Source organism: Schistocerca cancellata, chromosome 9 (assembly GCF_023864275.1).
Source record: "Schistocerca cancellata isolate TAMUIC-IGC-003103 chromosome 9, iqSchCanc2.1, whole genome shotgun sequence".
Lineage (NCBI taxonomy): Eukaryota > Metazoa > Arthropoda > Insecta > Orthoptera > Acrididae > Schistocerca > Schistocerca cancellata.
In genome coordinates, this window is record NC_064634.1 from 184,409,409 (window position 1) to 184,425,986 (window position 16,578).

At 42.4% G+C, this 16,578-nt stretch overlaps 1 protein-coding gene across 1 annotated transcript in view; it reads left to right on the forward strand.

Moving 5' to 3' along the window:
• LOC126100393 (alpha-tocopherol transfer protein-like) overlaps positions 1 to 2,847 on the forward strand; it is a 137,126-nt gene extending 134,279 nt beyond the window's left edge. Inside the window, exons 5-7 of the mRNA XM_049910989.1 lie at positions 1,370 to 1,480; positions 1,575 to 1,680; positions 1,761 to 2,847. Coding sequence (XP_049766946.1) covers positions 1,370 to 1,480; positions 1,575 to 1,680; positions 1,761 to 1,912 — 369 coding nt within the window. The 3' untranslated portion in view covers positions 1,913 to 2,847. The remainder of the gene's footprint in view (positions 1 to 1,369; positions 1,481 to 1,574; positions 1,681 to 1,760) is intronic.
• The last annotated feature ends 13,731 nt before the right edge of the window (positions 2,848 to 16,578 follow it).

Here is a 16,578-nt window from a genome sequence, read left to right on the forward strand (position 1 = left end):
CTACCATTTCATCAGATACGTGCTTTCTGCGAGAACCTGGCGCTCTTCTTACGATCACAGTGGCTAGGAACTTGTCACGCCAAGCCCTAATCGTCTTAGTGCCTGGTGGCTCACGTCGGAAATTTCTTTGGACAGCAATGGGCTCTCTTTTGAGACGTAGTATTTTCTGTTTATTATTTATCACCTGAAACAAAAGAGAGGAATCGTTCAGAAAAAAACCATACACAAAACTTTTTGTTTTGCTTTCCATGACGCCACACACCGCACTTATGAATGTCTCGCAGCTTTTTTAAATTTCCATTTGAAAATCAGGAAGGTTTCACGTGGAAATCCTGTACTGCTATGGACCGCCAAAAAGTACAATCTAACCCCATAATAAGAAAGAAGACTTTAAAAAGGGAAGTTCATCTTTTATTTCATCAGTTCCTTAAATCATAACTTGCATAATAAAATTTTTTACAATTAAATAATAAACCTTAAAATCTGTGTTATAGGCTTGTAATTCACAAATTTCTCCAAAATGCTGTTTTTCACACTTTAACTTTTCATGGTAGAGCCCTTCTCCATAGACTCAACCTAGGGTTCCAAATATGACGCTGCTGCCATAGTAAATAGACTAATTCGTGGAAATAAAATCGGTATTCAGATACATCAGGGAAGGCCATGCAATAATGTAATTTTTCTCTTAAATGAAAATTTCTGAAATATATTTAGTCTACTGCAAAACTGTTTAATGTAGTTATAACAGGGTAACAGGTATAAGTGCAAATATTGCTGTTGCTGACTGATGGTGGTGTATTGATCAACATTATGTCAATATTTACTTCATTTGCAGACTAATGTTCAAAATGTTCAAATGTGTGTGAAATCTTATGGGACTAAAGTCATCAGTCCCTAAGCTTACACACTACTTAACCTAAATTATCCTAAGAACAAACACACACACCCATGCCCGAGGGAGGACTTGAACCTTCGCCGGGACCAGCCGTGCAGACTAATAGTTGCAGCTGTGAGGAATAGTATATTTTTAGATTGATGAGTTCCTCCAAGTACATGTGGCAAGAGCAAGCCATTAAAGTTTACGAGTGTTTTCCCCGGGCAGCAGGTCGGGTGTTGAAGTATGGACATGTGGATGCAAAATAGTTAACTTATACTAACAGGTGTAGTCCACTTAGAGGTACAGTTACGACCGTGCAGAAAACATCAGGTCATAAAGTTTGTGGTGTGTTTGTAGGAAGACTGTTCGATGCAAAGAAAAGACAAAATGTCTGCTCTTATACCCGTTACACTTTATATATTCTGGAAGATGTTGCTTCCTGCTGTAGACTGAAAATATAAAAGTGTTAAGTGTCTTCATTTTGAATTTTAGGAAGGTCTCCGGATTAGAATGAAGAGTGTCAGCACGATCAATATGAGTGCCGTGGCAGACAAAGTTATGGGCGTCGTGAAGCCTTTAATGAAGAAAGAGCTAATGGACCACGTAAGATCAGAAAAAGAACTAGCTGCACATTCCTAACAATAATGTACGATGGTTTATCTTTCTTTGCTGAGAAAGTAATATTTCTTTCTTTCAGATGTACTTTTACTCTACTGACCTGGAACCTCTGTACTCGCGAATACCGAGAAGCATTCTACCCAAAGATTTCGGAGGAGAAGAGGCGAGCATGGCAGAACTGTCAGGTGAGTATCAGAACGCTGTCTGGAGTTGACGCAGTCTCAGTGAGTGCGTTTTACGGTGAAACTGTGCTTTCTTTTTACAGAAGTGCTGAAAGCTAAGGTCGAGGCTAACCGCGACTGGTACATAGAAACTGAGTCATGGAAATCTGACGAGTCCAAGCGAGCGGGCAAGTCAGTAAGCGCTGGAGAACTGTTTGGCGTGGAAGGAAGCTTCAAAAAGCTCGACATCGACTGAATATCAGTGCCACGTGTTCAACTGATGACTGAAAACTGTGTACTACGAATGTTGACAGTTTTATGTTTCATTTATTTCTGTAAGCATTATTCTGAGGCAGTTGTAACAAATCCAAAATCCTTAAGTCGCCTCAGCTGCGAGAGTCGTTGCGGAACGACTGCCAGGGTGCAACTGGTCAGTGATAATGTTGCATTGAGTCCTGTTATCTTCCTCTTCCGTTATGCCAACAACAAAGGCTCACGACTTTCCCGAAAAGTTTCCTGTCAGGGATGTTTTGTGTCTCTATACAAGTGATAGATACCATAAAGTTTTAATAGTCACATCAAAAAAATAAAGTTACAGAATTTTTTGTTTGCAGTGGTATGTCTGCAGTCTTGGTAGACATTCCGCTCCACAGTACCGCAGCATGCTCATTCGTGGAGTGGATTTTCGTGCGGTATATCATTTTCAGCGGCAGCGAGAATGGTGCGCACTGTGTCAGACCAATCCAGACGACTGAAGACTAGACAGCCTGATTCACCTACAACGTTTCCCACACGATGCTCCACTCTAACAATAGACAGAACCGTTTTATTTAGGACCCTTTAGGGGGAGCTGCAATGTTGTGGCGCACTGATTTCAACGTGTAGCGGGACCGCGAAATGTACTTGTGCAAACAAAAACTTAATTACACAAGTTTATTTTTTCGAAGTGACAGTTAAAACTCTATGGCTACCCGTTGTAAAGTCGGAAAAATATGAAGTTAATAAGTCATTGTCTTCAGTTGTAAATCATTTTGATGTGAAAATCAATATCATCTCTTCTACAGGTAATTAATGAAGTGTAAACGTATTCTTGTTTTGATTTCTATGCAAAATTTGTGGAACGTAAGATTTTTTACTTTAAATGACCAATAGTGTCGGTCATGTGCGGTTGCAGTTGTTAATGTTGATAGTTATACCAATAAATTTATTTTAATATTAGTAGTTTTATTTGTGTAGTTGCCCTTACGACTCAGGCAATATTGTACGTTTTTGGAGTTCCATCGCTGCGCGGAGTGGCCGCGCGGTTAGAGGCGCCATGTCACTAATAGTGCGGCCGCTCTCCGCCATCGGTTCGAGTCCTCCCTCGGGCATGGGTGTGTGTGTGTGTGTTGTCCTTAGCGTTAAGTTAGTTTAAGTAGTGTGTAAATCTAGGGGACCGATGACCTCAGCAGTTTGGTCCCTTAGGCATTCACACACATTTGAACATTTTTTGAGTTCCATCACTCAGTCCATATAAACGGAACTCTTATAGGATGGCTTTTTGTCCGTCCGTTTGTCTATCTGTCCTGTCTGTTTGTCTGTCTGTCTGCCTCCCTGGCTAACTGAGTGTGAAAAACCATTTTTCTCAGCAATGGTGGACGTAAAAGTTGAAATTTATGTCACATGTTAAGGTCAATGGTCGCTTGGAGGTGTGAAAATTTTAAGCTTATAAGTCATTCCGGTCAAAAGATGGGGCCATTTACATCACATATTTTGACACTAGAAAACTCACTCATCAAAACCTATAGGATGCTTCCCGTCAACCGGGACCCATGAAATTTAGCAAAACAAGAGGTTTCACAATACAAGTGAAGGAAAAAATCCGAAAAATGTTAATTTGTAATCACATAACACGAAAAAATATTTGTTGTCATTTTTCCCGGCTCTCTGTTTGTTCGTCTATTAAGACCCCTTTTCTTTGGAACAATTAGGCGTATCACGCTCAAATTTATGTAAAATGTTAAGGGCCTGGTACCTTGGCGATGTAAAAATTGTAGGCTTCTAAGTCAATGCAATCAAAACATATTTTGACACTCGAAAACTAAATCATCAAAATTTATAATGTACTTCCCGTCCACCTAGGATGATGTAGCAAGAAGCTAGATTTCACAGTACAAGTAAAGTAAAAAATCTGAAACTTGTTAAACTGTAATATTATCATATAAAAAAAATATTTTGCCATTTGAATATCCATTGCATTCATCATCCGTTAGAAGCGTAATAGACGAACATTACTGCATGTAAATATAAAATGTAAGTTGTAGTCATGTTTTAGCAAACGAATAAAAATGTTTTAGTGTATCTTCCCTCTCTCTCTCTCTCACTCTCTCTCTCTACATACATAAACTGGAGACGCTTGTTTGCTTCTCTTGTATGTCGGAGTTAGTCTGAAGAACTATTGTAAGGATTTTGATACAGTCTTGGAATTCCTGGGTCCAAAATCTTGCCAGTATCGATATCGATAACAGGGAAAAGTCGTTGAGGCTGTCGATTTCCAGGATGGATTAACTATATGCATACACAATTAAGTTTTGCGGAACCCTCACTGTGCGACTCCTACTGGCACCTGCCCAATTTAATTTTATATATAAAATTAAATGATCCCCTTTTCCATAAGATTTTAATCCCGATAGAGCTTAGGGAATTTGGAGCGTGACTCTTGTGTTCCCACAAAATTTATCTACAGCGTGTTACCTGCAAGGTGGCCTATCGACTCCTTAGACCTGCATTGGTACAAGTCCATAGAGGCCGAAAGGCTTCAGTCGGCGCTTCTATATTTCTCGTCGCAGACAGCTTTTCCTAGCTGACAGTACTGTGTGACGCAGCCGTTGTTGTCTGCTGTGTTACTGTTTTCTAATATGCCTTACTGTTTCCTATTGGTGTGATAAGTGTACGTAATTGTTGCAGTTAAGAAGTTTATTGAACATAGCATAAATAAGACGATTTCAGTTTCAGTCACAGAAATATTCAGACGGTCGTTACCCCTCTGTTTCTGGTCTTGCGGAAGCATAAAGGGTGGTTAAGGTGCATGTATAGGAAGAAACAGGAGGGCTTGTTCCCCTCGCATTCCTGCTAGCCGCGTGGCACTCAGTGGGGGGACCAGGTTCGCTCCCTCCGCTCCCAACAACCTTTTCTGGCAACTGGTTGACTTACAGTTAACACACTGTGTGGTTGGTTCTCATATATAGCCTGATGTGCAAAACTGAACAGAGAAGTGAGTTTCGCACGATGTGTCACTGCCAAGTACCATAGCTGGATGAAACTTTGCACCATACATATTTCACTGACGTCTCCGCGATCTATGATGGTCCCCTGGACATAATACTTAATAGGAAGTGTGATCATCACAGAGCAGTGAAGCACGGTTTGCAACGTGCTCCCCTGCCCTCTGTGTGCTCCACCTGCGCGGCTGGCAATTGCTGGATGGTCTTTGGATCATGTGGACATGCTGCAGTAGGTCTCCCTAACACATCTCACACCTGCTTGACAGGATTTAAATCGGGGGAGTGGGCGGGACAGTCTGTTCGTCTAATATCACCTCGTTCTAAGAGCTTCTCCACTTTTGCTGTTCGATGCTTCACTGGTGTCTCCGCGATCTATGATGGCCCCCTCGACATTACAAAAGGCGGGACGTGATAGTTCATAGGGCATGTAATAACCACAGGCAGTAATGCATGCATTGCATGCATTGCAACGTGCTCCGAAGCCTCCACCAGCGCAGTTGGCAATTGCTGGATGGCCGTTGGGGCATGTGGACCTGCTGCAGTAGGTCTCCTTAACACATCCCACGCCTGCTTGACAGGATTTAAATTGGGGGAGTGGGCGGGACAGTCTGTTCGCCTAATATTACCTCGTTCCAAGACCTTCTCCACCTATGCTGTTCGATGCGGTCGCGCAGTGACACATGAAAACGAAATCAGGGCCCGTTGCGTCCTTGAAAAGACGCACATGGGAAAGGAGTACGGTGTGACAATAACGTTGACCGGTGGGTGTACCGTGTTAAAACATTTGGTGGTCCGTTCGCGTATGCAACGACGTGCATCCCCACACTATAACACCTAGACCATCAAGACGATCATGTTAGATATTGTAGATGTGGGCGCATTACGTTTTCCAATCTTTCGATTTATAAAAACATATCGAGAATCACTACTCAGACTGCATCCCTGTCAGCCAAGCATTCATCCCCGGTCCTCATTCGTGCAGTCCCTTATGCTCTCGGCACAATCACAGACCGTGCAACTGCTGCCACTTTTTGACATGGGTCCCTTCTTGCCTGTTGCACAATGTAGCGTCATCTGCTGCTGTAGCTGACCAGGTCGACCGCCTCTTCTCCTTTGGGCAGCAGTGCTGTAGTTCGGAACGGTCTCCAACGACGTGAAACAATGCTGTGAGCAATGCCAAACTCCAGTGCTACACTCGTTGAACTTCGTCTTTCCTCCAGTTTCCCGACGACCCGCGCCCGTGTGACGTCATCCAAATGTTGTCTCCGGCCAATGCTGTAGTGAAGAGTACCACAGTAGGGCACCGTAACTGCTCTCTGATTGAGACACACCGTCTTTCACCGTTCCTTCAAATGCCTCCCGTTGCGGGGCCAGCCCCATTTTGCGCTATAGTCACGATGACCTCACGCCATGTGTCGACCAAATTTGTTTGCACGACTGGAAGATCTCAGGCAACGTGCTCCCACACTTTCATTCATTTCCACCAAGTCATTAATTTGTTACGGACTTTATCTATCTCGTATTTAAATTTTGCAGAGCAATATATATATATATATATATATATATATATATATATATATATACTGCTCTGCAAATATATTTCGCAATTTAGATTTCGGTCACAGGCCACGATCAAATGTTACAAGTATTATAAATCATTAGAGTTGAGTAGAACACAAGTCATTGTCAAAACATGTATCTTCGGTTACATAAACGAATTTTGTCAAAAATAAATCCGAGAACATTTGTGTCATATGATAATTTACGGGCATTTAGCATGACTCAGTTGATGTGGTTGTGGAAAACTAGATGACCAAATCATGGGTTTTTAAACTTCGTTACACTGTGTCTAAACCGTGTTGCTTGGACACAGTGTAACGAAGTTTAAAAACCTGTGATTTGGTCATCTGTTTTTCCATAACCATATTAAATGAGTCATGCTAACTATCAGTAAATTAGCATATTACGCAATAATGTTCTCGCATCTATTTTTGACAAAATTTGTAATTTTTTTTCTGGAGGGGTCAGCGCTTTTCTAGGGCTGCGGCTTCACTTACGGAATGTACTTTAACCGCGTCCGAGCAGGTATTGTAGCCTCCAACAATACGACCGCCGTCTTGTGCTGAATCGTCCTCCATTTGCATGCAACACAAAGGTTAACATCCCTTTGTAGTAGTATATATGAAGGGCTCATTTCAATAGTGGTACAAGTCCACTTTTGTTCATTCTGAGATAGAGTCCTAAAGTTAAATGACCGCTGAAAAATCTGCAGTTGAGATACCAGAAATATTTAAGTATATGGCTTGTTGCTAGATATGAACCTTTCTTTCTATCTGTTTGGATCATTAATTTCAGCAGCATTATAGGCAGAAAAGTGGATGTAATGGAGCTGTACCACTATTGAAATAAAATAAATTGAAAATTGTAGATAAACCTGTTAATGTGTCACTTTGATTAGTGTTAAGGCAATGTTTATGTTACTGTTTTGCCCACCACACGTGTCACTGTACGCAACTACCTGTTTTTGAGAAGTGACACACTTTTTAATATGTTTCAATAAACGGGTACCAATTTCCTGCGAACCCCTTGATCCAGATGTTTCATCCCAAAAATACATATGGATTTTGCCGTCAGTTAAATTGTGGCAACCAAAATTATACACGTACATGTTTCTTTTGTAGTAAGATATCGATGTTATCGTTTTAGGAAATGAAAGTGCTTTTTGCAGGTCAAAGGTAAACACGAACACCTGGGAATATGCCTCTTCTGTACATACTGTGTCTGTAGCCATTGCTGTTCTTGCAGCTTCAGCCCTCCTAAGGTGAAGCTCCTTTTCAGTTTTAAGCTCTCTTTTTTCTTCTGGATTGGTAGCAGCGTCCATTTCAAAGTTCAATTTGTCACAAGAAGAGCAAATGTCTTTACTTAGTGGTCGAAATGACAGGTTGAAATCATTGTTAAAGATTTTTCGATAGATGTGCTCCCCCACAATTTGTTTATTCTGAGATATGCATTTATCTTTGTGCAAATCGTACATTTTGGCCACACACAGCTCAGGATTTGAAAACCTTTTGTGGGGATTATCCTTCTTTGCATAATGGCTCTCGGAAACTGGAAAGCTTTTGATATGTTTCTTTACATCATTGATCAGACCTTCCGGTACAGAGAATTTGTCCTGATGTTTGTCCGTTCCATCAAGGTGAGGTTTACCTTCTTCCTTGCCTTTTTCTTAAAAGCCTAGAGAGTCGTCCATTAGAAATGTCAAAAGTATTCAAGAAAAACTTCTTGCATACTTTTGCACAGTTCCCGATCACATGTAATCGACATTCATAAATACAGTTTTTCTGAGAACCAGAGCCATCTCTTGGCTGTCGGCGGGTAACTGAATTATACGTGCATAAACCATTCAGATAACTATTTTGGCGGTTAATATCCCCCATAGCCCAGAAATGATCAAATAACGTCTTCCTCATCTTCTGAAATTTTATTGAAACACTTACGTGCACACCTGCAGTCCACATTGCGAAATGTTTTTGGAGGAAATATTTTACCAGTTGCTGTGACGTATAGCTCCCCAGTGTTCCTTTTTTCTTTCGAATATGTTTTTCATATGTGTCCGTTTTCTTGTACCCTTCTTGCTTCGAGTACGCTTCCTTTTTGTCTGCATGTCTGCGGCTGAACCGTTCGCACAGGCATCTGTAACAGTGTCTCTTCTTTCGCCATTTTTTGCACTTTCATTGGAAGTTTCATCGTCATCGGTACTGGCATCTAGATAGAAAGTAACACAAGTTATGATTTATACAGCATTAGATGACTGAAAATATATGTATATGTGAAATACATTAAGATGGACACCCTCATTTTCCATTGTTATTGTCAACATGACCTTCATTCACGCATATTCCTTTTTTGGAACAAAATGTCTATAACGCTGAGAGAAAAGTAAGTAAATTGTTTTTACCTGCAATCGTTTGAAAATCTGGATCATCAATTGTATCACAGTCACTCGATAATGTTCCTGAATCCATCATCTTCGCAAGAAATAACAACACGCTTCAATGCATAAAAGCTCACGGAGTTGTACCACTACTGAAATAAATTCCTGTTTGCTTTCTCTAATGCGTCAATATTGAGGTGCTCTGTTGACGGCAGGACGACGCTGGAGGTGTCCCACAACGCAAATAAATTAAAAACGACTTGTGTGAGACTGTACGTGAGGATAACTCCATTTTTCTGAAAAGTGGTCTTGTCCCACTATTGAAATAAGCCCTATATATATACAGGGTGACTCACCTAACGTTACCACTGGATATATTCCGTAAACCACATCAAATACTGACGAATCGATTCCACAGACCGAACGTGAGGAGAGGGGCTAGTGTAACTGGTTAATACAAACCATAAAAAAATGCACGGAAGTATGTTTTTTAACACAAACCTACGTTTTTTTAAATAGAGCCCCGTTAGTTTTGTTAGCACATCTGAACATATAAACAAATACGTAATCAGTGCCGTTTGTTGCATTGTAAAATGTTAATTACATCCGGAGATATTGTAACCTAAAGTTGACGCTTGAGTACCACTCCTCCGCTGTTCGACCGTGTGTATCGGAGAGCACCGAATTACGTAGGAATCCAAAGAGAACGGTGATGGACTTTAGGTACAGAAGAGCCTGTAACAGCACATTACGTCCACATGCTAACACCTTTTTATTGGTCTGTTTCACTGACGCACATGTACATACATTACCATGAGGGGTGAGGTACACGTACACACGTGGTTTCCGTTTTCAATTACGAAGTGGAATAGAGTGTGTTCCCCTGGAAACGCGTCGACGTATGTGGTATCAGCATGATGGTGCACCTGCACATTCCGCAATAAACAGTAGGCTGACCCTTGACAGGATGTTCGACGGGCGTTTCATAGGACGTGGAGGACGCATAAATTGGCCAGCCCGTTCTCCTGATCTTACACCTCTGGACTTCTTTCTGTGGGGTACGTTAAAGGAGAATGCGTACCGTGATGTGCCTACAACCCCAGAGGATATGAAACAACGTATTGTGACAGCCTGCGGCGATATTACACAAAATGTACTGCGGCGTGTACGACATTCATTACGCCAGAGATTGCAATTGTGTGCAGCTAATGATGGCCACCACATTGAACATCTATTGGCCTGACATGTTGGGACACACACTATTCCACTCCGTAATTGAAAACGGAAACCACGTGTGTACGTGTACCTCACCCCTCATGGTAATGTACATGTGCGTCAGTGAAACAGACCAATAAAAAGGTGTTAGCATGTGGACGTAATGTGCTGTTCCAGGCTCTTCTGTACCTAAGGTCCATCACCGTTCCCTTCGGATCCCTACGTAATTCGGTGTTCTCCGATACACACGGTCGAACAGCGGAGGAGTGGTACTCAAGCGTCAACTTTAGGTTACAATATCTCCGGATGTAATTAACATTTTACAATGCAACAAACGGCACTGATTACGTATTTGTTTATATGTTCAGATGTGCTAACAAAACTAACGGGGTTCTATTTAAAAAAACGTAGGTTTGTGCTAAAAAACATACTTCCGTGCATTTTTTTATGGTTTGTATTAACCAATTACACTAGCCCCTCTCCTCACGTTCGGTCTGTGGAATCGATTCGTCAGTATTTGATGTGGTTTACGAAATATATCCAGCGGTAATGTTAGGTGACTCACCGTATAGAGAGAGAGAGAGAGAGAGAGAGAGAGAGAGAGAGAGAGAGAGTGTTTCATCATTTATATTTTTTGCTATCGCATATCAGTTTTAGCTAGTAAAGACATGCGAATACACTGCCTGAAAAGAAAATGACGCACGCAGAAAGGCAGGAGGAAACGAAATGGAACTTGAAAGATCCAGAGGATATGTGTTGTTGTTCCGCTGATTACAAAAGCGCCACAAAATTACGAAGAACTCGGCTGTTTGAACCCACGCTGCACACCCTCTGGCGTGGATGCATGGACTGATTCGGTTGAAAAGGGTGTCATCAAGGATTGTCCTCCTCTCCTGAGGCGAGCAGCCTCACAGTTGTTATGGCTGGTGCCTGATATCATGGATACTGTCAGTGGGACGGAGCTATATCCGAGCTATTCCCACGTATGCTCTATTAGAGACAGATTGAGGATCTTGCTGGCCATGGGATCACCTCAGCGTCAGTCTGGCAGTTCACAGACATATGTGCTACGTGTGGACGAGTATAGTCCTGTTGGAAAATGGCGCCATGGTACTGTCACGTGAGCAGTAACACATGAGGACACGGATGTCAGAGTTTCCTCAGTCACTACCAGCTGTGCCTCTACCAAACATAGGAAGAATGGGGCATTTCTCAAGTCGCAGCCATACTCGCTGACGATGGTTATCCTGGGTAGTGCAGAAACACGATCCATCGCTGAACACAATGTAATTACACTGATCAGCAGTCCTTGCTTCCCACTTACGGCACCACTCCAAATCCAGTCTTTCGTATTGTGTTAAAGGCAGCCTGCGCATTGTACGGCAGTTCCCTAGTCCACCCGCTGCTTGTTTCCGACCAATAGTGCGAAATGATACAGACTGTTGCAAGAAGTGTTGTCGAATGGCAGACCCATATGCAAAGGTGTTGAAATGGCTCTGAGCACTATGGGACTTAACTTCTGAGGTCATCAGTCCCCTAGAACTTAGAACTGCTTAAACCTAACTAACCTAAGGACATCACACACATCCATGCCCGAGGCAGGATTCGAACCTGCGACCGTAGCGGCCGCGCGGTTCCAGACTGTAGCGCCCAGAACCGCTCGGCCATTCCGACCGGCTGCAAAGGTGTTACAGTAGGCTCTGTATACTATGCGGCGATCCTCACTCGAGGCGGTCAGACGCTGGGTAAGCCTACCCTCACATTCCTATGCAGCCCATCAAGGTACTGCCACGTACGAATGTCTCACCAACCTGGATGATGAACGATTCGACCAGCTTAGTAAATGTGGAACCACAATGAGGCCTCTTTCAAGCACTATCAGTTGCTGATATCGCTGTCTCACAGTATTCCCGCGTCTGACGCTGTTCACGCCCCTTATATACCCCACCAGGCAAAAAAAAAAAAAAAAAGAAAATAAACATGAACAACACGAGAACACAAAAGCAACCTCTCTCTCTCTCTCTCTCTCTCTCTCTCTCTCACACACACACACACACACACACACACACACACACGTACACACACACACAGAAGTGTAAGTGAAATCTCAAGTATTCCTGTAAAAAAATCCGGCTCAGAGGATCTACTCAGCCATAATCTAGTATGGGTGTGTGACAGCGACAGCGGACATGAGACTTGTCTTAAATTTTATTTACTGTGAGTAGAGGTAGACAAACGAGGGGTGTTTGAAAAGTCCGTGCAAAGTCCGAGAGATGGCACCACCAGCGCGTATCGAGGTCGTGTTAGTGGCATCTTTGGAAAGAACGCACATCAAGTTTCAGCCATATTGGTCTATTTCTTTGTGTTTGGCATCGGTGTACATCAAGAAAGTCGAGTGATTGCCAAAAGATGGAGGAAAAAGAATTTCGTGTGGTGATTAAACATTACTTTATGAAGGCATAAAGCCTCAGGAGACTAAAGAGAAGCTTGATAAACATTACGGTGACTCTGCACCTTCGATTAGAACAGTTTGTAAGTGGATTCAAAATTTTCGGAATGGCCATACGGGCACAAGTGATTCTGAACCTTCTGGACGCCAGGAGGTTAAGACTCCAGAAATCATTGATAAAATGCATGATATGGTGATGGATGACAAAAGAGTTAAAGTGCGTGAGGTTTCTAGTGCTGTGGGCATATCGAATGGATGGGTATGTAATATTTTGCATAAACATTTGGACATGAAAAAGCTATCCGCAAGATGGGTTCCACGGTTGCTCACTCTTTACCAAAAACGGAATCGTGTAAAGTGTTGCAAGGATAGTTTGGAGCTGTTCGTTTCGTAACTGTGGATGAAACATGGATACATTACTATACTCCTGAGACCAACCAACAATCTAAACAATGGGTTACCAAGGGAGAATCTGCACCTAAAAAGGCGAAGAGTTCGGCCGGAAAGGTCATGGCGACTGTCTTTTGGGATTCGTAAGGGATAATTCTCATCGACTATCTGGAAAAGAATAAAACTATTACAGGTGCATTTTATTCATCGCTATTGGACTGTTTGAAAACCGAGATGCAAGAAAAACGCCGGCGACTGGACTGCAAAAAAGTCCTCTTCCATCACGACAATGCACCAGCACACACCTCACCAGTTGTGGTCGCAAAATTAATAGAAACAGGATTCCAACTCGATTCACATCCCCCCTATTCTCCAGACTTGGCTCCCTCAGACTACTATTTGTTCCCCAATTTGAAGAAATGGCTGGCGGGACAAAGATTGTATTCAAATTAGGAGGTGATTGCAGCAACTAATAGCTATTTTGCAGACTTGGACATTTCCTATCATTCGAAAGGGATCAACAAATTAGAACAGCGTTGGACGAAGTGTGTAAGTCTAAAAGGAGACTATGTCGAAAAATAAAAGTGGTTTACCCCAAACACGTAAGTAGTTTTTATTTTTGCACGGACTTTTGAAACGCCCCTCGTACTAAAACTACAGCAGTATGTTTCAAGTTTTCGCCTAAGCACGAAACGCCAGCCATCTTACTCGTTCCTTTAAAATGTGTTTTCCTGCTCGATTTGTTTTCTTATTCAAGAACAGAGGGAAGAGGAAGAGACATTGAAAATGAGATCCGTTTGTCGGTAACCATGTTAAACGGGTTTCGTCCTCAGTGATCAATATGAGATAGAAGTATGAGGCACAGGAACTCTTGCCATTGATAAGAGTTTAAGAGTAACTGACTAAGATATTGTTTTGTATAGGGCAAGTGTAGTAACTAAATAAGCAATCGAATGTCAAACAAAGAAAATACAGGGCTATTACAAATGATTGAAGCGATTTCATAAATTCACTGTAGCTCCATTCATTGACATATGGTCACGACACACTACAGATACGTAGAAAAACTCATTAAGTTTTGTTCGGCTGAAGCCGCACTTCAGGTTTCTGCCGCCAGAGCGCTCGAGAGCGCAGTGAGACAAAATGGCGACAGGAGCCGAGAAAGTGTATGTCGTGCTTGAAATGCACTCACATCAGTCAGTCATAACAGTGCAACGACACTTCAGGACGAAGTTCAACAAAGATCCACCAACTGCTAACTCCATTCGGCGATGGTATGCGCAGTTTAAAGCTTCTGGATGCCTCTGTAAGGGGAAATCAACGGGTCGGCCTGCAGTGAGCGAAGAAACGGTTGAACGCGTGCGGGCAAGTTTCACGCGTAGCCCGCGGAAGTCGACGAATAAAGCAAGCAGGGAGCTAAACGTACCACAGCCGACGGTTTGGAAAATCTTACAGAAAAGGCTAAAGCAGAAGCCTTACCGTTTACAATTGCTACAAGCCCTGACACCCGATGACAAAGTCAAACGCTTTGAATTTTCGGCGCGGTTGCAACAGCTCATTGAAGAGGATGTGTTCAGTGTGAAACTTGTTTTCAGTGATGAAGCAACATTTTTTTCTTAATGGTGAAGTGAACAGACACAATGTGCGAATCTGGGCGGTAGAGAATACTCACGCATTCGTGCAGCAAATTCGCAATTCACCAAAAGTTAACGTGTTTTGTGCAATCTCACAGTTTAAAGTTTATGGACCCTTTTTCTCCTGCGAAAAAAACGTTACAGGACACACGCTGGACATGCTGGAAAATTGGCTCATGCCACAACTGGAGACCGACAGCGCCGACTTCATCTTTCAACAGGATGGTGCTCCACCGCACTTCCATCATGATGTTCGGCATTTCTTAAACAGAAGATTGGAAAACCGATGGATCGGTCGTGGTGGAGATCATGATCAGCAATTCATGTCATGGCCTCCACGCTCTCCCGACTTAACCCCATGCGATTTCTTTCTGTGGGGTTATGTGAAAGATTCAGTGTTTAAACCTCCTCTACCAAGAAACGTGCCAGAACTGCGAGCTCGCATCAACGATGCTTTCGAACTCATTGATGGGGACATGCTGCGCCGAGTGTGGGAGGAACTTGATTATCGGCTTGATGTCTCCCGAATCACTAAAGGGGCACATATCGAACATTTGTGAATGCCTAAAAAAACTTTTTGAGTTTTTGTATGTGTGTGCAAAGCATTGTGAAAATATCTCAAATAATAAAGTTATTGTAGAGCTGTGAAATCGCTTCAGTCATTTGTAATAACCCTGTATTTGTGATGCAAGTCCCTGTACACAGTTATACCCGAAGACAGTTTTAAAAGTAGTGTAAAAATACTAATTCTCCCAAATCATATTAAGGAACATGGGAAGGGGTACTTCTATATCATTCTCACCTCTCCCCCTCCTTCTTCCTGTGTGAACTCGACCGTCTCTAATATAATCTTCATGGTCTTTTCACGAGATATATGTAGGAGGGTATATAGGCTGACTCTACTAGGAACGTACGCTCTCGGAATCTCAACGGTAAACTACACCGGAGAACTAGTAGGTAACGCAGTTGTTGGCACACTGGACTTGCATTCTGGAGGACGACGGTTCAAACCTGCGTCCGGCCATCCAGATTTAAGTTTTCCGTGATTTCCCTAAATCACCCCAGGCAAATGCCGGGATGGCTCTTTTGAAACGGCACGGTCGATTTCCTTCCCCATCCTTGACACAATCAGAGCTTTTGATCCGTGTCTAATGACCTCGACGTCGACGGGACGTTAAACCCGATCTCCCTTCCTTTTCTTTCTAGGGGTCGTCTGCCACATATTCCAGAATGAACGGGAAACCTGGAAACATTTGTTCCTGCAACAGCATTGCATTCTGTGCCGCTAGATCAGCCACAGATCGCTGCCTGTCCCGCTTTTCATAGCTTGCCAGCGTCCGATCATGTTCTGTTATGACGAGGCGCAGACGTTCAAGACAGTATCGCCTACTTGTGCTTTCACTGTCCTCCAAAAACTGTCTAAAACAAAAAATAAAAAAAATAAAATAGAAAATCGAGGCACCACGAAGGAATTATCCGAGTGGCACGGAAGTCGATAGATGTGATGTTAATGTACCGACAAACAAATGAGTAGTATTTCAGAAAAAATTGAAACATCCCCTTAGCAAAATTTATGAATTACTGTGCTGGTAAACCCCTTACGTTATTTGATTTTCAAACAGCTGAGCAAAACTGAACGTACTCAGACATTTCTCTCTTTACTTATTCTGGTCAACACTAAACTGACACACAATATTTTTAGCGCCACGCAATCTGACTTTCAATAATCCCTACAAAAGAATGGCCGTGACTAACAATAACCTATAACTTTCATGAATCACTTACCTCACAAAAATGTTCGTTACTCGAACTACTGCAATACACGGAGCGCCAATACTGCCAGCTAAATAAAGGATTCTAACTACTGAAGGCACTAACTACTGATAGGCATAGTTAGCAAATGAAAGATTTTGATAGAGAACAAACAATGTATTTACCTTAATAGTGTTCAAAAATCATAATATATATATCATTTCATGACATCCAGTCTTACAAATATCGTTTCTCTGACGGACACGCATGCAGATCGTCCGCTCT